The 23999-nt window shown below is 41.6% G+C and overlaps 1 protein-coding gene and 1 long non-coding RNA gene across 3 annotated transcripts in view; one reads left to right on the top strand and one right to left on the bottom strand.

Moving 5' to 3' along the window:
- The window catches only part of LOC140204217 (uncharacterized), a 57071-nt gene that overhangs the window by 5371 nt on the left and 27701 nt on the right, over nucleotides 1-23999 (top strand). Inside the window, exon 3 of the long non-coding RNA XR_011887561.1 lies at nucleotides 10800-10885. This is a non-coding gene — a long non-coding RNA (uncharacterized lncRNA). The remainder of the gene's footprint in view (nucleotides 1-10799; nucleotides 10886-23999) is intronic.
- taf1 (TAF1 RNA polymerase II, TATA box binding protein (TBP)-associated factor) overlaps nucleotides 1450-23999 on the bottom strand; it is a 158148-nt gene continuing 135598 nt past the window's right edge. For both annotated transcript variants that reach the window (XM_072270737.1, XM_072270738.1), the window contains 5 exons: nucleotides 23488-23604; nucleotides 18037-18168; nucleotides 17791-17941; nucleotides 7233-7410; nucleotides 1450-3117 (listed from right to left, as the gene is read on the bottom strand). In XM_072270737.1, coding sequence (XP_072126838.1) covers nucleotides 2895-3117; nucleotides 7233-7410; nucleotides 17791-17941; nucleotides 18037-18168; nucleotides 23488-23604 — 801 coding nt within the window. In that variant the 3' untranslated portion in view covers nucleotides 1450-2894. The remainder of the gene's footprint in view (nucleotides 3118-7232; nucleotides 7411-17790; nucleotides 17942-18036; nucleotides 18169-23487; nucleotides 23605-23999) is intronic.

Raw genomic sequence — 23999 nt, 5'->3', positions numbered from 1 at the left:
TCATCTCACGCAGACGGTAGAAGGGAGAAACTCTCCCTGCCATGAACTCCAAGCGCTGCAAACTTGCCGGTGCATTGGAAGCACCCGACCGCAGCCAACTCTGAGTCCGTCCGAAAACTTTGAGCCTCCGACCAGCCCTCTGACACCGAGCACCATCTCTGTTGAGCGCTTCGACCCCGCCCCGGCCGCCAAGCAACAAGCAAAGCCGAGGACTCGGGGCCTTCCCCTCTGGAGATTCTGGATCACACAGTAGCAGCAGCAGTGAAGCTGGCATTTCAGAATTTTCACAGATGTTCCTCCGTGTTCTCACGGCTGTCTCCATCAAATCAGAATTGTGCACGGCACCCTACTTGACAGATAACAGATATCATTCACCGGAGAGGCTGCTGCAGGCTGAGTCGCGCCGCCATCTTCTCCTCCTGCCAAATGAAGTACATTTATCACATGTACTTCAAAACATTCAGTGAAATGAATCATTTGCAACCTAAGAATGTGCTGGGGGCAGCCCACAAATATCACCACACATTCCACTGCAAACATAGCACGTCAACATTGTTCTCATCAGAATTAACACAGGCAGCAACAACAACATAATCATAGCAAATCAAGCCCCTTTCCCAATCTGCAAACCACCCACTCACTCACACAGACAGGCCTCCAACCTCCAGTACCTGTCCTGGACTCAAAAACATCAGGCCTCTGACAAACATCAATCTCTGGACTTCACCAACTTTTGCATTTAGATCCAGGATGCTCTGATCATGGGACTTTGACTTCTGGACTTTCACAGGCCTCCAGCCCCAGGACCTGTTGACCTGTGGGCTCACCAACCCTTGTCCTCGGGGCCCACTGACCTTGGCCCTTGACTGGTCTTCATCCTCAGTGCCTGCCAAACCGACCTGTCTTCGGCGATTGATAGCCTTTGACCGCAGAATGCTCTGACTTCCAGCTCCTGCCCCCAACTCTTGAATACCCAATTTTATTCTTAAAACCTCTTTCTCCATAAATCAGTACAAAATACTAATGCTAACACTGTTGTAAATGCTGGAGTATATATAGCATTTACTTTCAAAGTAAGGAAGTAAATGGTGGTACAATTGATTTAGCGAAGTTAAATATTCAATTGAATTTATTAACCAATGAAAACTCAAAATATATGTACAGTAATGTCTGAGGAATAATAATGAAATTAAAAAATCTCTCCCCCAAATAAAAGTAACCTGTATACACAGAAAAAGGATTTTTGACATTGTGTTTGTTACTTGCTTCTGAAAACTGAATTCAAAACTTAAGCAACAACCACTTGAGAATACAACTTTTCCTGAGATGTTCATGGCATACAGGTTCTATCTGAAAATAAAATTAAGTACCAGAAGCTGATATTTTAATGGAAAACTGCATGTGGCCATTTACAAGGTTTTACAAAATTGAAACATGTACATCATAAAATGCAACAATAATAAATATTTTTCTTTAATCGTACTTGTAAAATACAAATCATGATATCTTTTACGCCAAAATTTCCCAACCCAAGGGTACTGACCCATTTGTACAGTTTCTGGGGTACCAACCAAACTGCAAAGCATAACCAAGTGGTAGTTCCACAGAAGAATTCCAGTACTAAATGCTCACAAAATATTTCACTGCAAATTTATCATGGTCAAGTTAGTTCTTATGCAGGAGTCACACAAGAGTTTCAGTGGTTCACTGACTAGATGTCAAGGAAATGAATTCCAAATTTAAAATACTGAGATCAAGAGTAGGAATGTTTAGTACAGAATACTGAATCAACCTACCACATAAAATACACAAAAAAAAATGGTGTCAATGACTTGGTATGGTTTAGAACTGCAGAACAAGCCACTGGGATAGTATCATGATAAATAGAAATTAATCTAAAAACACATTTGTACAGAAAGATCAACATATTTTCCAAAGACAAATGTTCTTAGCTAACCACTCAAGACAAGTAGAAATGGATACTATTCAACAAAATTTTCATTATGTGGGTATCCTTCCAACAAAAAAAACCTAACTTTAAAATTACTTAAGGTCTTAAGCTTTTTTACTTCATTACCAACAGTTCTCTGAATTCTGAATCAAGGGTGGGGAGGGTGGACAGTTGGAGTTTCATTCTTAAATCTCCCTGGTTTTCCATTTTCATTTACTATATATTTCCTTCTTGGCTATAGCTTTGAATTAGCATAACACTGGATAGACAGTATTCAAATTTTCCATAATAGGTTGAAGTCAATCCATCTGTATGTTCATCAGATCACGAGGTTTTGTATTCAGTTTGGGACTAGGCCAAGTTTTTAGTTGTTCATTTTAAAGGGTAGTGTAATAACAAAAAGACCAAAATTAAAGTAGGTATTAAAATAGATGCAATATCAAGGGCTGTAGCTTCAGAAACATAACACTGCCATCTCTTAGATACAAATATTGTTTCCTGCCAGAGAAGTCTGTTGAAAACAAGCTTTTAAAGCAGTAATAATGAAGTCTGTGATATATGTTCACTAATAGAAAACATTCTTTAGGGCTCCCTCATGAACAGAGAGTAAGAATTCCTAAACTCGTTTTTTTTTTTTACATACAATCTTTGTACATATTCCAGGAACCAGCTTATATACAGAGTTTCATGTGTTTTGATACTAAGCACAATTTGTTAGTAGAGTTTGTATTTCCTCATAAATTTACAGAAGATCCCTAATCATAGTAAAGGTTTACTGTAGGAATATAGTGAATAACTGCTTGTATCTTCTCAAGTAATCCAGTGTGAAATCTGTGATGTTATTACTGACATTATTCAATGAAGTCTGCCTCAATCGCAATGATAGCAACACTGGATGGAGCTGATGCATCTAGTCTTGCCAGCAGGTAGCAAAATGTAATGATCAGCCTTCGATATCCGAGTCCACATCACTGTCCCCTCCAATTGAATGAAATTCTTCACTATCTTCCTCATCTTCACTCAGTTGAACCTCATTAAGAACACTTGGCCCATGCCTTTGCTCATCATCATCCTCCTCTTCTGACAACTCATAATCACATCCTCCACTGCTAAAGGTTGTGTCACGAGTATTTGACTTCAGGTCAGTTTCTTCGTAACTTTCATAGCTGGAGAAAAATAAAAGTTGCATTCATTTTTCAGGGAAAACTGGTTTAGTTGAACCAGGATTAAACAAGAATGAAATTATGTAACCCAATAAAGTTACATAATGGCCATACTTCTGTCTTTTAAGTTAAATTAGAGGTGCAGTCATTTGATAAATATATTTTTCTAGTCAAAAAGCACTATGATTACATTTCCTGCATTCTTACTTCTGAAATATGTAAAACTCACCTTACATTTCAATATCTACATGTTACTGTGCAGTATACTTGTTTTCAAGGCAAATGCCAAAGAAAGCAGGTAAATACTCAACTACCTCTACAAAGCTTATCATTCTGTAAAGCTATTTCAACCCATCCCTCTACTCCTCATCTCTGCTACTACCACTTTCAAATCCTTCCATAAAAAGCCTTTTTGGTACTTAGCAGGGCAGATAAATCATCTGTTCCAGTTTTAATCATTATAGTCAACTCTGAGACAATCAATTCCACTGTATTTTACTCCATAGTTTCTATTAAAATTTCAAATGTGTTGCTTAAATTCATTATCCATAGGACTGTAAGATATAGGAGCACAACTAGGCCATTTAACTCATAGAGTCTGCTCTGCCATTTCACCATGGCTGATCCAATCTCCTGCCTTCTCCCCGTATCCCATCATGCCCTGACCAATCAAGAATCTGTCAACCTCTGCCTTAAATATACATAAAGACTTAGCCTCCACAGCTGCCTGTGGCAAAGAATTCCATAGATTCACCAATCTCTGGTAAAAGAAAATCCTCGTCTCCATTCTAAAAGGACACCTTCTATTCTGAGGCTGTGTCATCTGGTCTTAGACTCTCCCACCATAGGAAACGTCCACTCCACATCCACTCTATCAAGGCCTTTCAATGTTCACCCTCATTCTTCTGAATTTCAGTGAATACAGGCCCAGAACTATCAAATGCTTTTCATATGACGAGCCATTCAATCCTGGAATCATTTTCGTGAACCTTCTCTGAACCCTCTCCAGTTTCAGTACATTCTTTCTAAGACAAGGGGCCCCAATCCTGCTCATAATACTCCAAGTGAGGCCTCACCAATGCTTTATAAGCCTCAACATTACATTCTTGGTTTTATATTCCACTTATTCATCTTGAAATGAATGCTAATATTACATTTGCCCTCCTCACCTCACTCAACCTGCAAATTAACCTTTAGGGAATCCTGTGTAAGGACTCCCAAGCAACACACATCAAAGTTGCTGGTGAACGCAGCAGGCCAGGCAGCATCTCTAGGAAGAAGTGCAGTCGACGTTTCAGGCCGAGACCCTTCGTCAGGACTAACTCAGGACTCCCAAGTCCCTTTGCACCTCATTTTTTGTATTTTCTCTCCATTTAGAAAATAGTCAACCCTTTCATTTCTTCTATTAAAGTGCATGAAAATACCCTTCCGACACTGTATTCTATCTACCCTTTCTTTGCCCATTCTCCTAATTTGTCAAGTCTTTCTGTAGCCTCTCTACTTCTACAAAACTACCTGCCCTTCCACCTATCTTTATATTGTCTGCAAACTTTGCAACAAAGCCATCAATTCCATCATCCAAATCACTGACAAATAATGTAAAAAGAATCGGTCGGTCCCAACACAGACCCCTGTGGAACACTATTAGTCACTGGCAGCCAACTAGAAAGGCTCCCTTTATTCCAACTCTTTGCCTCCTGTCAATCAGCCACTGCCTTATCCATGCTAGAATCTTTCCTGTAATACCACAGGCTCATAGTTTGTTAAGCAGCCTCATGCATGGCACCTTGTCAAAGGCCTTCTGAAAATCCAAGTACACAACATCAATCGATTCTCCATTGTCTATCCTGCTTGTTATTTCTTCAAAGAATTCCAACAGATTTGCCTGGCAAGATTTTCCCTTGAGGAAACCATGCTGACTTCAGCCTATTTTATCATGTGCCTCCAAGTACCCCGAGAATTCATCCTTATTAATCAACTCCAACATCTTCCCAACCACTGAGGTCAGACTAACTTTCTCTCCCTTCTTGAAGAGTGAAGTGACATTTGCAATTTTCCAGTCTTCTGGATCCATTCCAGGATCTAGTGATTCTTGAACGATTCTTTACTAATGCCATCACAATGTCTTCAGCCACTTCTTTCAGACAGAACTCTGGGGTGTACACCATCTAGTCCAGGTGACTTACCTACCTTCAGACCTTGCAGTTTCTCCAAGAACCTTCTCTCTAGTTATGGTAACTTCACATACTTCATGACCCCTGACACCTGGAACTTCCACCATAGTGCTTGTCTTCCACCGTGACGACTGATGCAAAATACTTATTCAATTTGTCCGCTATTTTGTTGGCTCCCATCACCAACATCATCTTCCAGCGGTCCAATATCTACTCTTGCCTCTCTTTTACACTTTATGTATCTGAAGAAACTTTTGGTATCCACTCTAATTATTATTGGCTAGCTTACTTTCGTATTCCATCTTTACCTTAATGACTTTTTTAGTTGAACCAACAGGTTGAACCATAATTATAAATCAAACGGTTTTAGAAAAGAAAAAGGATGTGCTTTGCAGCCAAAACAGGTTGGTATGTGATATGAAATTTGTTAATTTAGCAGCAGTAGTTCAATGCAATACATAATTTAGAAAGAAAAATAACAATAAATAAATTACAATATACATATATTGAATAGATTTTAAAAATGTCCAAAAACAGAAATAATATGTATTAAAAAAGAGAGGTAGTGTTCAGGGGTTCAATGTCCATTTAGGAATCGGATGGCAGAGGGGAAGGAGCTGTTCCTGATTGGCTGAGTGTGTGCCTTCAGGCTTCTGTACCTCCTTCCTGACGGTAACACTGAGGAAAGGGCATGCCCTGGGTGCTGGGGGTCCTTAATAATGGACGCTGCCTTTCTGAGACACTGCTCCCTTAAGATGTCCTGGGTACCAAGATGGAGTCGACTAAATTTATGACCTTCTGCAGCTTCTTTCTGTCCTGTGCAGTGGCCACCGACCCCCCAAACCCGTACCAGATAGTGATGCAGCCTGTCAGAATGCTCTCCACGGTACACTTATAGAAGCTTTTAAGTGTTTTTATTAACATACCAACTCTCTTAAACCTCCTAATGAAGTATAGTTGCTGTCTTGCCTTCTTCATAGCTGCGTCGATCTGTTCGGACCAGGTTAGGTCCCCAGAGATCTTGACACTCAGGAACTTGAAACTGTGCACTCTCTCCACTTCTGATCACTCTATGAGGATTGGTATGCGTTCCTTCATCTTACCCTTCCTGAACTGACGTAAAGTACAAGGGCGTTGCTGCGACACCACTCCACTAGTTAGCATATCTTGCTCCTGTACGCCTACACATCTCCAGCTGAGACTCTACCAACAATGGTTGTATCATCAGCAAATTTATAGATGGTATTTGAGCTATGCTTAGCCACACAGTCATGGGTGTAGAGAGAGTAGAGCGGTGGGCTAAGCACGCACCCCTGAAGTGCACCAGTATTGATCATCTGCAAGGAGGATATGTTATCACTTATCCGCACAGATTGTGGTCTTCTGGTTAGGAAGTCGAGGATCTAATTGCAGAGGGAGGTACAGAGGCCCAGGTTCTGTGACTGATCAATCAGGATTGTGGGAATAATGGTGTTAAATGTTGAGCTATAGTCAATGAACAGCATCCTGATGTAGGTGTTTGTATTGTCCAGGTGGTCTCAGGCCTTGTGAAGAGCCATTGAGAATATGTCTGCTGTTGACCTATTGTGGAGATAGGCAAATTCCAGTGGGTTCAGCAAGTAACATCTAAGCATAGAGTCACAGAGTGCTGCAGCACAGAAATAGCCCCTTCAGTTATCTGAATCCATGATGAAATATTATTCTGCCAAGTAATATACTTCATTTCAAAAACATGGCAACGTCAAAAACACCACTTATCTTTGTGGAAAAGCTGTGCTAGGGATGGGGCAGAGGGTAAGGGAATAAGGCAAGAGGAACAAAATTCCTTTACAGTAAAATTGAAGGTTTGTCTAATTTCTAAACAAACTTGATAAGGATCATTAAAGATTATTGCAAAATGCAACCTAAAATAGTAATTAACCCACCCTCTCCAAATAATTTTACCTTATATTACTGTCTTCCATGATCTGAGAAGTCTCACCACCATCTCCTTCATAAGACATTAGGCTCTCCTCATTTTCCATTCCCATACGTGTATTCTCTGGTATCAGATGAAGTTTTTTTGGTCGCATAGCAGTTGTTTCAACCTCAGAGTCACTGCCACTCTCACTAAGTTGAATGGCTGTGTAAAACAATGAACAATTTGATAAATGGACAATGTTATTTATTGCTGAACCAACAAAGACTGTCTGTAAATTTCAAAGTGTAAAATTTATACTTTCTTTGACAATAAATATGCTTTGAATCTTTCAAGATACTTTAGTATTCAAGTCAAGCCCATGGCACCAGGAAACAACTCTGCCGTAGCTGAAGTGCATGTGACGTAATGATATATGGATCAGCTCCATTTATAAAACATACAAGGCAATTCAATTTGCTGATCAAATAGAAAATCTGCAAAATCTAGTGCGCCTGCCATGTTGCCCATAAAATAAGTTGACATGATGCAGTGGTAACACTATGTCCTAAGTATTCTGACCAGTCCATGTTCCTATATTCCTGACAGGACACAGATAAATGACTGAAATAAATAATTTACTGAAATTGTTGATTATCTTCATGCAAGGAAGAACCTAAATCTTTACAAAACAGAGGACAACCAAAATTAACACCAAACATGGAGAAAGTGAACATCAGGATTGTATGTGGTGATATATATGTATTTTGATAATAAATTTACTTTGAAGTTTGAACTTTGAGATCAATGTGAAGAAAACAGAAAGTTCCTTACAGGAAACCAAAACAGGAGGTAGGGATAATGTATTTCACTTTGAGAAGTGAAATTCCTGTGAAGAAACTGATTTGAATTCATGGACACGAGCAGCAGTCCTAACAAAATAAGTATAGCTGTGAACAAGACTTACACCTGAATCTTGCAGAGGAGAGGGAGGGAGGGAGGTAGATTCTGGTGAGAGGAAGTTAGTTAAAGAGAGGGGACAAAGCGGTGTGGACCAATGGTGTAATTCCTAAATACTGAATCCAGCTGACTTCCTGTACCATCCATGTGGAATCTGCACATTTTCCTCACTGGGTTTTCTTCAGGTAGTCAAGCTTCCACCCACTTCTAAAGACGCGTGGGATCATAGGTTAATTGACAACTAGAAATTTTCTCAAGTGTAGACGAGGAATAGAATCTTGGAAGTAGTTGTGATAGATGTAGGAAGAATAAAATGTAATTAGTGCAGAATTTGTGTCAATGTCTCTTGAGGTTTGTCGCACACTCATTGGTGGAAAGGCTCAGTTCAGCATCGTATGAATTCATCACATTACATGAAGTCTGTACAGGATACCAAATTGGGTACTAATAACCAGAGTTTGTCAAGAAGAAGCAGTGCATATAAACATGAGTGCATTTGGAACTGGAGGCAGAGTAGGCAAAAGGCAAAAAGATTCAACTGATGTTTTTGTTTAAGTGTACACAACAGTGAACATAAATTAAAGGAACAAGTAGAAATTAATGGGTACCATCTGGCAACCATTATAATGACAAGGTTGAAAAGTGACTAGACTCAGGAATTAGCTATCCAAAAAATGGTTAACTTGTAGAGAGAGGCAAAATAGTAAAGGGGTTGAGGTAGCTCTGACAAAGAATAGAGTAAAGGCAATTGAGACAACTGTCTTGCTTTATAAATTAAACCACAGAATTCCAAAAGCAAGTTGGTTTGTAGGTTAGTGGTCTACTAACCGAGTGTAGATGGATGTGGATTTGACAGATGTGAAAGGAATTAAATTGCAGCTAAATAAGTGGTAGGGACAAAATAGAAAAGGGATTTAAGGGATTTCTCAGTTTGTACCTCCATTCTAAAACATCATACATTTACAATTTTCAATTCTTCAGAAATACACAAAAAAAATCACTTCTGGAATGGTAACCATAATGTAGAACAGATTGTAAAGGAAGAAATAAAAGTGGAAGTCAATAAATTAAGCTATAATAAAGAGGAATTTTAATCTACAGAAAGACCAAAAAGAAAATAGACACACAAGGGTAGCCCATGTAAGGAGTAAATAGAGTATTGTTTACAGAGTACAGAACTGATTCTTAGAACAGCATATTCTGGAACCACCCAGAAACCGAGCTATACTGGATAACTAAATCCTCATAGCAAAGGTACCTCTCGGAGGCAGTGATTATATGACTGAATTTTACATTCATTTTGGGGAAGAGAAGAATGGGTCTTAGACTAGAGTTTTAAATTTAAATAAGCACCATCATAAGGGTATGAAAGCTACAATGAACTTACAAATTAGGTGTGGGGATCAGTCAAGTCAGGTGCATTATAGCGCTATTCAATAACACAGCATGGAAATAGGTCCTTTGGCCCAACCTATCCATGATGATCACAGCACTCTCCCTGCTAGTTCCAACAGCCTGTATTTGGCATATAACCCTTCAAGCACCACCATGCAAGTGCTTCTTAAATGTTGCAATTGTATCCGCCTCAACCACTTCCTCTGGCAGCTCATTCCAGGTATTCACTACCATCTGCGTAAAGAAGTTATTTCTCAGTTCATTTTTCAACCAGTCCCCTCCTATCCTGTACCTCTGCCCTCTGGATTTGGACTCCCTAACCATGGGTAAAAGACTATGTCCGTCCACCTTACCCACATCGCTCCTTGCTTTATTAATTTCTATGATGTCACAGCTCAGTCTCTTATCCTCCAAGGAATATAGATACAGTATGACCAACCTCTCCCTATTACTCAGACCCTCTAGTCCATGTAGAATCTTCATAAATCTCTTCTGCACTGTCTTCAGCTTGACACCATCTTTCCTAAAACTGTGTGGCCAAAACTGCACACAAAGCTTCAAGCGCAGTCTCAGCAACAACTGAAATAACTGCAACAATGTCCATATTCCTAAACTTAATGCTCTGTCTAATCTGACTATTGAAGGACAGCATGCTGATGACACCTCTGCTGTTGGCTGAATCAACGGTGGGGATGAATCGGATATAAAAGGTAGAAAGGTGCCACAACAACATCAAAGTCCAGCAAAACAAAACAGTAGATTATCAACCACAGGGGGACGAAGCTGGAGGCCTATGTGCCAGTCAATATTAGAGGATCGGAGGAGAGGGTCAGTAGCTTCAAATTCCTTGGCACTATCATATCATTGGATCCCTCCTGGGACTAGCATACATGCATGTCAGCTGAGACTTTGACAAACTTCTATAGAATCACAGTAGAAAGTATCCTGGTTAGTTGCATCATGGCCTGCTATGAAAACACCAATAGCCAGGTACAGAAATGTCTACACAAAAGTAAGTTGTGGATATGGTGCAGTTCATCATAGGCAAAGCCCTCCCCAACATTGAGCACATTTACATGAAGCGCTGCCACAAAAAAGCAGCATTCATCATCAAGGAACCCCACCATCCAGGCTATACTCTCTTCTCACTCCTGCAACGGGGCATGGTTGTCCAGGTGTAGGAACAACCAACCAGCATGGATAGCTACACTCAACTCTGAACTGATTCTACTTTATCTTTGTGTCCTCTCTTGCTACAGGTGAGGTCCCGGAGGACTGGCAAGCAGCTAATGGTGTTCCATTATTCAGGAAGGGAACCAGGGATAATCCTGGAAACTATCGGCAGGTGAGTCTCACATCAGTGGTAGGGAAGTTATTGAGGTTTTTTAAGGATAGGATTTATGAGCATTTAGAAAATCATGGGCTAATTAAGGAGGACCAGCATGGGTTTGTGCAGGGCAAGTCGTGTCTTACTAATTTCATAAAATTTTTTCACAAGTTGACAAGGGTGGTTGATGAAGGTAGAACTGTGGATGCAATTATAAAGGCAAACAGGATTATTCTCCGAGAGTATACAGCCATTTCTGTGACACCAGAGATATGAGGTGCATGTGACAAGGCATTCAGTCCATAGCTGAGTGCAAGTCCACCCTGAGCATTAACAATAGTAATGCATCTCTTCCTGATAGGGTGAATGCCTTTTGCGCTTGGTTTGAAACATAGGACAATGTGCCAGTAAGGAAGGCCAGTCTCCCTACCCCTAAGGAGCAGGCACTCTGACTGGCTGCAGCTGTCTGGGGAAAGCCCGAGCCAGGGTCAACCCAAGTAAAGCTGATCATGCGCTGAGGGTTAAGCAGCCCAGTTAACTGTGGTTCTAACAGAGCTTTTCAACATCTCTCTGGCACAGTCCACTGTACCGTCAAGCTTCAAGGCGGCCACCATCAACCTGAAACCCAAAGGGTGACAGTAACCTGTCTCAACGACTACCATCCAGTGGCACTGACCTCAACAATAAAGTGCTTTGAGTGGCTGGTTATGGATCACATTAAATACCACCTTCCTACTACACTGGACCCTTTCAGTTCACTTATCACTCAAATTGGTCCACCGATGATGCCATAGCCTCTTAACTCCACTCCACCGTGTCCCATCTGGAAAATGGTGCCTCGTATGCCAGGATGCTGTTGATTAACTTCTGCTCAGCATTAAATATGATCATCCCTCAGAGCTGGTAGGTAAACTGTCCTTATTAGGTCTCAACACCTCTCTCTGAAATTGGATCCGGGATCTCTTGACAAAAAGGCTATAATCCGTGTTGGCAGAAACACCTCTAATTTCATCCTGTTGAGCACTGGCACTTCCCACCACAACCAGTGCTCTACCTTCATCAATGTACCTTGTCACATCTTCAGAGAATTCAATCAGGCTCATAAGGCATGACCTGCACCTCACAAAGCCATGCTGACTGTTTAATCAGACTATGCTTCTCTCCTGGCAACTCAACACCACCTCTTTAGTCAAGAAAGCATGGCAGCATCTCCACTTCCTGAGGAGATTGAGGTGAGTGAAACTCGCCACTCCCCCCCTCCCACTTTAACCAATTTTTATAGGAGTACCATTAAGAGTGTTCTGGCTAGCTGCATCACCATCTGGTATGGAAATTGCCAAGCATTTGACAGATGGCAAGTCCCTACAAAAGACTGCGAGGACTGCTGAGAGGATCATCGGGTCTCTGTACAACCCATCAAGATACTTATCAGGAGTTTTGTGTGTGTACAGGGTGCTTAGCATTGTCAATGATCCCTTCCATCAGTCCAACAATCTATCTGACACCCTACTATTAGGCAGGAGGTCCTACAGCATTGAGACAAGAATAGTTAAGATGAGAAACAGCTTCTTCCCCGGCCATAAGACTACTGAACTCCCTGCCACCACCCAGGTCTCATCACATATGAAACACCACGAGTGCTAAACTGTTTACTTTTTAACTTGTACGATAGATGCACCTTATTATTTGTTAATTTATTTATGGTAATATTATTTTAAGTGTGTGAGTTGTATGCACTGTGTTGTGTACCTTGGTCCAGAGAAATATTGCTTAATTTGGTGGTTTTCATGCGTACAGCTGAATGACAATAAACTGAATTTAAACTTGAATATGCAAGGGATCAATGGTGAATTAGACATTTGGATTCAGAACTGACTTGCCCATAGAAGACGGATGGTGGTGGTCGAAGAGACTTATTCTAGCTGGAGGTTTGTGATTGTAGTATTCCGGCAGTGATCTTTACTGAGACCCCTACTTTCTGAGATGAATATAAATGACCTGGATAAAAATGTATGTAATGCCCTGGGTAAGACTTCTACTGCTATGCTGTGAGGTATTTTTATTTTAGCAGTTTTCTGTGAAGTAGTGTGTCCTGCTAGTAAGTGTTTTGGCTTCGGCTAAAGGTAAGGAGCCATGTTGCCCAATTTAGGAATGTTGTGTCAGCCAATCAGGATTATCCTGATTATTGCCAACCCCAGGTCAGCGTGTAACATCATTTACACCGTCATAGCCAGATTACAAACCCAGCAGCCGAGTGCCCTCATTACCATCTCGGGTGACTTCAGCCAGGTTACCATGGCTAGAACACTGCCCAACTTCATGCAGTATGTGAGCTGTACAACCAGAGGGGAGAGGACTCTGGATTTGATGTACGCTAATGTTAAGGATGCATACAGCTCCTCTCCCCTCCCCCCACTGGGAAGGTTAGATCACAACCTGGTGCAACTAAAACCCTGCTACGTGCCTCTGGCGAAGAGTAAACCTGCAACCTCGAGGACAGTGAGAAAATAGTCGGAGGAGGCTAATGAGGCGCTCCAGGGTTGTTTTGAGGTGACAGACTGGGAGGCACTCTGTGAGCCACATGGAGAGGATATTGATGGGCTCACTCAGTGCATCACTGATTACATCAACTTCTGTGTGGACTGCAATGTTCCGACAAGAACTATCCTTTGTTATTCAAATAACAAGCTATGGGCAACAAAGGACATTAAGGACATCCTGAATGCTAAAAAGAGGGCGTTTAGAGATGGAAATAGGGAGGAGCTGAGGGCAATACAGAGGGACCTGAAAGCCAGGATCAGGGAGGCTAAAGACAGGTACAGGAGGAAGCTTGACTGGAAACTCCAGCAGAACAACATGAGAGAGGTCTGGAGGGGGATGAGGACCATCACTGGGTTCCGGCAAACTAGCAACAGAGGAGCAGAAGGCAGTGTGGACAGGGCCAATGAACTTAAAACCTGTTCTTTAACAGATTTGACATTGTGGCCCCTGCCCATCCCCCACATGAGCCATCTGTTGTCGGCCCCCAACCAACACATATTCTACTCTCCCCTCCTCACAGTCTCCCACCCTGCTCTCATGACTATACCCCTTCCCCACACGAAACCACCACGGTGGGCTTCACAGCTGAACAGGTGAGAAGACAGCAGAAACGTCTCAACCCAAGCAAGGCTGCAGGACCGGATGGTGTCAGTACCAGGGTGCTCAAAGCTTGTGCCCCTCAGCTATGTGGAGTACTTCGCCATGTATTCAACCTGAGCCTGAGGCTCCGGAGGGTTCCTGTATTGTGGAAGACATCCTGCCTCGTCCCTGTGCCTAAGACGCCGTGCCCCAGTGGCCTCAATGACTACAGACCGGTGGCATTGACCTCCCACATCATGAAGACCCTGGAGAGACTTGTTCTGGAGCTGCTCCGGCCTATGGTCAGGCCACACTTAGATCCCCTCCAGTTCGCCTACCAGCCCCGACTAGGAGTTGAGGATGCCATCGTCTACTTGCTGAACCGTGTCTATGCCCACCTGGACAAGCCAGCAAGCACTGTGAGGGTCATGTTTTTTGACTTCTCCAGTGCGTTCAACACCATCCGCCCTGCTCTGCTGGGGGAGAAGCTGACAGCGATGCAGGTGGATGCTTCCCTGGTATCATGGATTCTTGATTACCTGACTGGCAGACCACAGTACATGTGCTTGCAACACTGTGTGTCCGACAGGGTGATCAGCAGCACTGGGGCTCCACAGGGGACTGTCTTGTCTCCCTTTCTCTTCACCATTTACACCTCGGACTTCAACTACTGCACAGAGTCTTGTCATCTTCAGTAGTTTTCGGATGACTCTGCCATAGTTGGATGCATCAGCAAGGGAGATGAGGCTGAGTACAGGGCTACGGTAGGAAACATTGTCACATGGTGTGAGCAGAATTATCTGCAGCTTAATGTGAAAAAGACTAAGGAGCTGGTGGTAGACCTGAGGAGAGCTAAGTTACCGGTGACCCCTGTTTCCATCCAGGGGGTCAGTGTGGACATGGTGGAGGATTACAAATACCTGGGAATACAAATTGACAATAAACTGGACTGGTGAGGCTGTCTATAAGAAGGGTCAGAGCCATCTCTATTTCCTGAGGAGACTGAGGTCCTTTAACATCTGCCGGACGAGGCTGAAGATGTTCTACGAGTCTGTGGTGGCCAGTGCTATCATGTTTGCTGTTGTGTGCTGGGGCAGCAGGCTGAGGGTAGCAGACATGAACAGAATCAACAAACTCATTCGTAAGGTCAGTGATGTTGTGGGGATGGAACTGGACTCTCTGACGGTGGTGTCTGAAACGAGGATGCTGTCCAAGTTGCATACCATCTTGGACAATGTCTTCCATCCAATACATAATGTACTGGGTGGGCACAGGAGTACATTCAGCCGGAGACTCATTCCACTGAGATGCAACACAGAGCATCATAGGAAGTCATTCCTGCCTGTGGCCATCAAACTTTACAACTCCTCCCTTGGAGGATCAGACACCCTGAACCAATAGGCTGGTCCTGGACTTATTTCCTGGCATAATTTACATATTACTATTTAATTATTTATGGTTCTATTACTATTTATTATTTATGGTGCAACTGTAATGAAAACCAATTTCCCCCGGGATCAATAAAATATGACTATGATCTGGGTACATGTTGTAACTTTCTACCCAGTGGGATGCAAGAGAAGGTTCTAGAGAGCTGGGCAGGAAGAGTTTTCTGGAGGACAGTAGTCAGTATGGGGTCTTTTGGTGGGAAGTGCAGAGCGAAGAGTACCAGGGAAGACACTTGGAGGGTCCCATCCCAAGGGGAGACCCTAATGCAAGGAGTGCTTTGCGAGACAAAGGATTTCAAGAAGGGAGGTTCTGTGACTGGTGATGGGGATTCAGTGCTATAAATAACGTGATTCACCCAGCTTCTACAGAAATGAGCTCCAATGTTTATGTGTACATTTAGACTGGTTTAACTGGGCCCTTTTATCTTTTGTTCCCTATTTAACTGCTTGATATAAAGTTGAAAAATTGGTAAACATATTTTCTTTATAATTTTATACTGGTGTATGTTCTGACATTTCTTGACAACCAATAATTGTGTGAGAGCAGTATTTATACAGCATTTGCTACAATCAATGCTCCTTAATCGGAACATCCCAAACTTCCTGTTTGGTTGCACCCCAAATCATACTAACCCTAGACGTATATTGTTTCTGGTCTTCTTCTCATCACTATATCACATGGCTGTTAGCAGAGTTAGCTAATGAGCCAAGTTTGTATACGAGCCCTGGTGAGAGGGTTACATTTAGATGGGTGGGTTAGTAAGTTTGCAGATGATATGAAGATTGATGGTGTTGTTGATAGCGTAGATAACTGGCAAAGAATGCAGCGGGATATAGATCAGATGCAGATATGGGCAGAGAAATGGCAGATAGAGTTTAACCCAGCAAAATATCAAGTGATGTACCTTGGTAGGTGTAATGTAAAAAGACAGTACTGCTTTAAGGCAAGAACCTGAGCGGTGTTGAGGAGTGGAGGGATCTTGGGATCCGAGAGCATAGCTCCCTGAAAGTAGCTACACATTTGATACGAGGGTTAAGTAGGTATATGGCATGCTTGCCTTTGTTAGTTGAGGCACAGAGTGCAAAATTCAGGAAATTATGTTGTAGCTTTATAAAACTCTGGTTAGGCCGCATCTGGAATATTACTTATAGTTCTTGTCACCTCGTTATAGGAAGGATATTGAGGCGTTGGAGAGGGTGCAGAAGAAGTTTTCCAGAAGGCTGCCTGGATTACAGAGCATGTGCTATAATGAGAGGTTGGACAAACTTGGGTTGTTTTCTCTGGAGTGGAGGAGGCTGAGGGGAGATCTGATAGAGGTTTATAAGATTATGAGAGGCATCAATAGAGTGGACAAACAGTTATAGTGAGAGGGAGTAACTTTAAAGTAGATGTGAGGGTAAGGATTTATTTTAAATACACGGAAAATGGTAGGTGTCTGGAATGTGCTACCTGGGCTGGTGGTAGAGGCAGACACAGTAGACTTTTAAGAGGCGATTAAATAGGCTCATGAATGAGAGGACCATGGAAGGATGTGGACATTGTGTAGACAAAGCAGAGAGTTGGCCATTTGATTATTAATTTATTTGGTTCAACACAACTTTGTGGGCCGAAATGTCTGTTTCTGTGCTGTACTGTTCCACGTACTATGTTCTAAGACAGACAGACTAAAAATGCTCTCAAGAAGGCTCTGACTCGATGGAACCAGGGACTTTTTTTGATTAAGAAAATTAATTGTGGAGAATTGCAGGCAAGATGTAGAAACCTGTGGAAAGTATAATTTACTTCAATTAACTAACTGGCTAATTAGAAGAGAAGATCTTTAGAGAGCCCAGGACTGGTTGATGACCAAGTTCAGTGGGCCAGTGATCCAGTACATTGCGATAGTGGTCTGATATCAGTGGCCAGAACTGATATTTAAATATGGCGCTAATTATCTATTTTCATGTGTGGTCATATTTGTTATTATAAAATCAAAGTCATAGCATCTTACAGCAGGGAAATCGTCCCTTCAGCCCAGAATTTGTACCAAGCATCAAACATCCATTTATACAATTGTATTACATTCCCTTTAACTCCTAAATTCCACCACCCACCTACACACTAGGGACAATCTACAGTCAGGAATTAATCTCCCAGTCTGAAAGTTCTTGGAATGTGGGACAAAAGTGCAACATCCACACAGACATAGAGAGAATATCAAAACTCTATGCAGGCAATGCTGAATGTCTGGATTGAAACTAGGCTGCTGGAGTTGTAGGACAGCAGCTCCACTATCTGTGTCTCTGTACTCCCCAAATGGCTAAAAGTTTTAATTGTCAATACAGTAAAGAAGAGCAAGGAATAAACTGACTTACAGGAGAACGGATTGTCACCTTCTTCCTCTTCACTATGATCCTCATCTTCTCCGTCGGACATCAGTAAATCTTCATATAATACACTTGCCTGACGCTGTGGTACAGAAATCTCATCCTCATCTTCCATTTCACATACTCCCTCAGTTACTTCCTATTACAGGCAGAAAATATTTACGGTTAAGTGAGAAATATACAAAATGTAATACAATGTCAGATGAAACATTCACAGTTATAATGAAATATTACATGCAAAGGATGGTAAAAGTCACTTGCTGGTGCAGGTGTTTTTGGTTTGCCATCATCGTCTTCCTCAAAACCTTCAACATCCACATCAGATTCCTCCTCACCTGTCCTTGCCCTACCCTCACGGCAGTGTCCCTACAAAATAAACATATTATGTGAAACTTGAAATACTGATAGGGAAGTCTCAAGTCAATGCAAAGGAAGTTAAATTTCTTTGGATGAAGAGATTATTTTAATGAAGAAACCCTTACAATTTCTCTCCGGTGACCACTGCTATATAGTAGATATGTACAAATTGCCCTGACAGGGTTAGGATGGTGGATTTTTGTTAATAACTTTGTTAGTTCTGAATAATATCTCTTTTTTAGGATTTAATGAGCAAATTCTCAATTTATCATCATCCAAAACTTAGAGATTTATCAAAACTCTGTGCAGTAGCTTTGAAGAAGGAAATATAAGAGTTCGCAAAAAATTATCAGTTTTGAGTTATAAACAACAGATTAAAATCCCGCCTTTACGAATTTCTAAATCCAGCCTCATTAATTTTCTTTCAAGGCAATGCTGTAAATACTTAAAGAGTCTGCATTAGAAATATCCATTATGTTTTTGCAACTTAAGACACAGAAATGTAATTGAATGCACTCTATCTATACTTCTCATTGGTTAATTTTGGTACTTTATCTGTACTTGGCATTGGTTAACATTGGAGCTGCAGTCACCAGGTCTCTGGTACTGTGGCTCAGAAGAGAAGAGGTGAAGAGGACTGTGGTGCTGACAGGAGATTCAATCTTCAGAGGAACAGTGGCAAGATTCGGTGGGCACAATAGGCACACCAAGATGGTATGTAGCTTCCCAGGTGCCAAGGTCAGGGATGTCTTGGATTGGGCCTACGGTATTCTAAATGGGGAGGGTGAGCAGCCAGAAGTCTTGGTACATATTGGCACCAATGTGAGGAGGTCCTGAAGAGAGATTCACGAGAATGATTCCAGGAATGAAAGGGTTACTGTATGAGGAACCTCTACCAGTTCTTGGGCTGTATTCCCTGGAGTTCTGGAGAATGAGGAGGGGATCTCATAGAAACATTCCAGATGCTCAAAGGCATTAACAGATTGGATATGGCAAAGTTACTTCCCATGGTAGGGGAGTCTAGGACAAGAGGGCACGACTTCAGGATTGAAGGATGTCCATTTAGAACAGAGATGCAGAGAAATTACTTTAGTCAGAGGGTGGTAAATCTGTGGAATTTGTTACCACGAGTGGCTGTGGACGCCAAGTCATTGAGTGCATTTAAGGCAGAGATAGATAGGTTCTCGATTAGCCAGGGAATCAAAGGGTATGGGGAGAAGGCAGGGGAGTGAGGATGACTGGAAGAATTGGATCAGCCCATGATTGAATGGCGGAGCAGACTTGATGGGCCGAATGGCCTACTTCTGCTCCTATATCTTATGGTCTTATAGAGAGCTAAGTAGAAAGCTGAAAAAAACAGGACATCCGGGGTAGTAATCTCTGAATTGCTGCCTGTGCCACGTGCCGGTGAGGGCACAAACAGGATGACTTGACAGATGAATACCTGACTGACAAACTGGTGCACAGGGACAGCGTTTGGATCACTGGGATCTCTTCTGGAAAAGGTATGACCCGGATAAAAGGGACAGGTATATCCTTAAGGGCAGGTTTGCTAGAGTTGTTTGGGAGAGTTTAAACTAATTTGGCAAGGGGATGAGAACCAGAGTGATAATGCTGAGGATAGTGTAGTTGGTTCACAAACAGAGGCATTATGCAGTGAGACTGCTAGCAAGGAGAGGCAGATGATAGTGCAAAACTGCCGTCAACAGGATGAGTTGCAATGTCAAAGACGGACAAAATCGAAATGGGTGAATACAAGGCTGAAGGTGTTATACTTGAATGCATGCAGTATATGGAATAAGGTAGATGAACTTGTAGCATAGTTACAGATTGGCATGTATGATGTACATGCTTCACAGGATCATGACTGTAAGAAGAATAAGCTGGGAGCTTAATGTCCAAGGATACATATTGTATCGAAAGGTCAGGCAGGTCGACAGAGTGGGTGGCATTGCTCTGTTGGTAAAAATTGAAGTCAAATTATTAGAAAGATGTGACACAGGATCAGAAGGTGTAGAATTTTGTGGGTAGAGCTAAGGAACTGCAAGGTTAAAAAGACCCTAATGGGACTTATATACAGACCCCCAAACAACAATAAAGATGTGGTCTACAAATTATCATGAGAGATAGAAAACACACACCAAATGAACAATGTTACAATAGTCATGGGGGATTTTAGTATGCAGATAGATTGTGAAAATCAGGTTGGTGCTGGATCCTAAGAGCAAGAACATGGAGACAGCCTACGAGATGGCTTTTTGGAGCAGCTCGTGATTGAGCCCATGAGGAGATCTGACCAAAAACATCACTAAAAATATATTTTCTGTGGTAAATTGTGTTAAATTATCACCGCAAACTGAAGGGGCAAGTGATGGCGAGGTGAGTTTATGGGGTGTTGCAGAATCATTGCAGATGGAGTTCCGATACCTGTACACCTGGCCCAGGTGCGAGGTTGCATCGCTCTGGGCGCCAAAATAAGTTGGGGCCCAGGCAGAGAAGATCTGTGGTTCATTCAGCTAGCCCAGGTGCGAGGTTGCATTGCTCTGGGTGCCAAAAGAAGTCGGGGTCCGAGCAAAGAATTTCCTATGCCTGTTCAACTGACCCAGGTGTGAGGTTGGATTGCTCTGGGTGCTGAAAGAAGTCGGGGTCCGAGCAGAGAAGTTTCTATGCCTGTTCAACTGGCCCAGGTGTGAGGTTGCATCGCTCTGGGCGCTGAGCTGATCTGAAGAGCTTGAGAGTGGCTTCGGGCTGGGCCTGGAATGAGTCACTGGATGGTGTGGTCTAGGCCCAAAGCCTTTTGCTGCAGCTGGGTCCCAGTGTAAGGTACAGTGCATTGTTTAGACAATATAAACGCTAGCCCAGATTGGAGGCGAGTCGATTTCACTTGCTTTCCGTGATCTTCACTCCATTCTCCAGGGCTCGGAGTCTCTTGCTGTCCCATCATTGGGTCGTCTCAAACACCAGCCCAGATAGACTGAAAAGACAGGTTGTTGATTGAGACGAGAGCCAATTTTACTTGCTCTCTCCATGGTGCTGAGGCTATGAAGACTGCTCCGGCTGCTGTGCTCTATGCCCAATAATATGATGACCTGATAAGTGAGGCTTTGGACCTACTCTGGCATTCGTATCGGAAGATAATTTTGGTTCAGAACGTTATTGTTTGCTTCAACTGTTTGCATGATTTTTATATATATTTTCTTTCTCTTGCACATCATGTGTTGGTCTTTATTTTTTTTAATTCTTTTTTTCTTTAATTGGGTTCTTTCAGATTTCTTGCTTTGTGGCTATCTGTGAGCAAGCAAATTTCAAGGTTGTATAATTTATATATTCTTTGATAATAAATGAATATTGAATTTTGATCAGCTATACTGGATTTGGTGTTGTGCAATGAACCGGAATTCATTACAGAGCTTAAAGTAAAGGAACGCTAGTGACAAGCGATCATAATATGATAGAATTCACCCTGAAATTTGGGGAGGAGCTAATTTCAGCTGTACGCGTATTACAGTGGAGCAAAGGGAATTACAGAGGCATGAGAGAGAAGCTGGCCAGAATTGATTGGAAAAGCACACTGGCAGGGATGATGGCAGAGCAGCCACGGCTGGAATTTCTGGAAGCAATTCGGAAGACACTGGATATATACATCCCAAAGAAGTAGTAGTTTTCTAAAGCAAGATGACACCACTGTGGCTAACAACAGAAGTCAAAGCCAACATAACAGCCAAAGAGAGAGCATATAATTGAGTAAAATTTAGTGGGAAGTTAGAGAATCAAAAGGCAACTAAAAATTCAATAAAGGAAAGATGCAATACGAAGATAAGCCAGTCAATATATTTTGATTTTTAAAGGCAGCTGTGAAGGCCAAGTCATTGATTACATTTAAGGCAGTGGTTGATTCTTGAATAGTAGAGCATGAAGGCATACAGGGAGATTGGAGCTGAGAGGAAAAATGGATCAGACATCATGAAATAGCAGAGCACACCCGATGGGCCAAACGGCCTAATTCTGTTCCTATGTATATCTTAGGGTCTTACTTTCTTATTGTCGTATTTTGATTGCTAATTCAAGTTAAATTGTTGTTTGCATTTAGATTCCGTCCATTATAAACATATACTTCTAAATAAAACAAATCATTTTATTAAAGAATTGTTTTTTAAAAAATTAGAAACAGCTAAGTAGTACTTGAAGACTAAAAACAGAATACTGCAGTGCTACATTTACTCTATCCTGACTTATGGAAGTGAATGCTGGACCATTTCTCCAGCAATGGAAAAGAGACTAGAAGCAGCTGAATTATGGTTCTACAGGAGAATGTTAAAAATATCATGGACCACACACACATCAAATGAAGAAGTTCTCAGAAGAGCCCAAGCAGATCTATCACTCATACCAACAATAAGAGAAAGACAACTCAGATTCCTAGGACATATCATGTGGAAAGATGAATTAGAAAAACTCATACTCTCTGGAAAGATTGAGAGGAGCAAACCTAGAGGAAGACCTTGGCTTATGTCATTAAAAGCATAGCCAGATGGCTACACATCGAGGAAATGGAAGTCATCCAAAAAACGAAGGATAGATCTACATGGAAAACCTTGTTCATCAAAGTCCGCATCGGATACGGTACCCAGACAGACAGTACTTGAAGATTCAGTGAAAGTTTTAATTATGCTCATCTTTAATAGTTTAATCTGCCATTTTTTAAAAATGTAGCTTAGTTTTGAACTATTCTCAAAATTATCGGAAAGGTTCAAATCATACCAGAATTGTGACAGAATCCATTTATTTATTGAATGATTGATTGAGATGCAGCGCGAAATAGGCCCTTTGAGCCACACTGCCCAGTAACCGCCAATTTAATCAAAGCCTAATCACAGGACAATTTACAATGACCAATTAACCTACCAACCGGTATGTCTTTGGATTGTGGGAGAAAACCAGAGCACCCAGAGGAAAGCCACACAGTCATGGTGAGAACGTAGTAACTCCTTACAGGCAGTAGTGGGAATTGATCTGGGGTCACCTCTACTGTAAAGTGTTGTGCTAACCATGAGGCTTCTTCAGTACTTGGACTTAAGCTATTACAGAATTCTTGGTGGAGGTCACAATTTTTCTGAAAGTAGTAGAACTGCAAAAACAGAACAAAAACCTTGCAACTAAAAAGCCAACTGGAAAAGCTAAAGCAGGCAAAATAGTTCCCATCTGGACCTTGGCATGAAAACAATAACACACTGTGAATGAACAAAGTTGAGGGAAACATTATGACCATTGTTTCATACCATGCATACTCGAGTTATATAATATCCATCGGCTTGTTTCAGGACTGACCTGTGGAGTGTGAGGCCCTGGGGTCAGGGGATCAAGACCATCAAACTCTGCAGCATCGAGAGCAGCCTCCTTGGCAGAAGCAATATCTTTTTCCAGTTGAGTCAAATGTTCATCATACTATTGTTTTTAAATAATGGAAAAATAAAAATTAAAGAGAAATGCAAAGATCAGAGATTGATTTAATTTGTATCAACTATATTTACCAAAGATCTAACCTCACCTATAACCATTCCACTTGTAATAGTTTTATAAATGCAATCTATTTGATACATCAACTAAGAGGAGTTCTCATCAATTGCTAATTACAACTTTACATCAGAATCAAGAGACTTAATGATATGGTATAAAATTGTCATGTTGTTGTCTTGCATGTGTTTTATTCCTCTGAACTTTTTTTTGTGATTTATATTTCACATATCAGACATTATTGTGAATTCTGAATATTTTATATGGAAAAACTCAAAAGATTTCTGTCAAATAATTCTATTTGAAAACTACAGAGTTAACTTAAT

This window comes from Mobula birostris, chromosome 10, assembly GCF_030028105.1.
Source record: "Mobula birostris isolate sMobBir1 chromosome 10, sMobBir1.hap1, whole genome shotgun sequence".
NCBI lineage: Eukaryota > Metazoa > Chordata > Chondrichthyes > Myliobatiformes > Myliobatidae > Mobula > Mobula birostris.
Note: the sequence above shows the minus strand (reverse complement) of the source record. Positions and strands in the feature narration are given on the sequence as shown.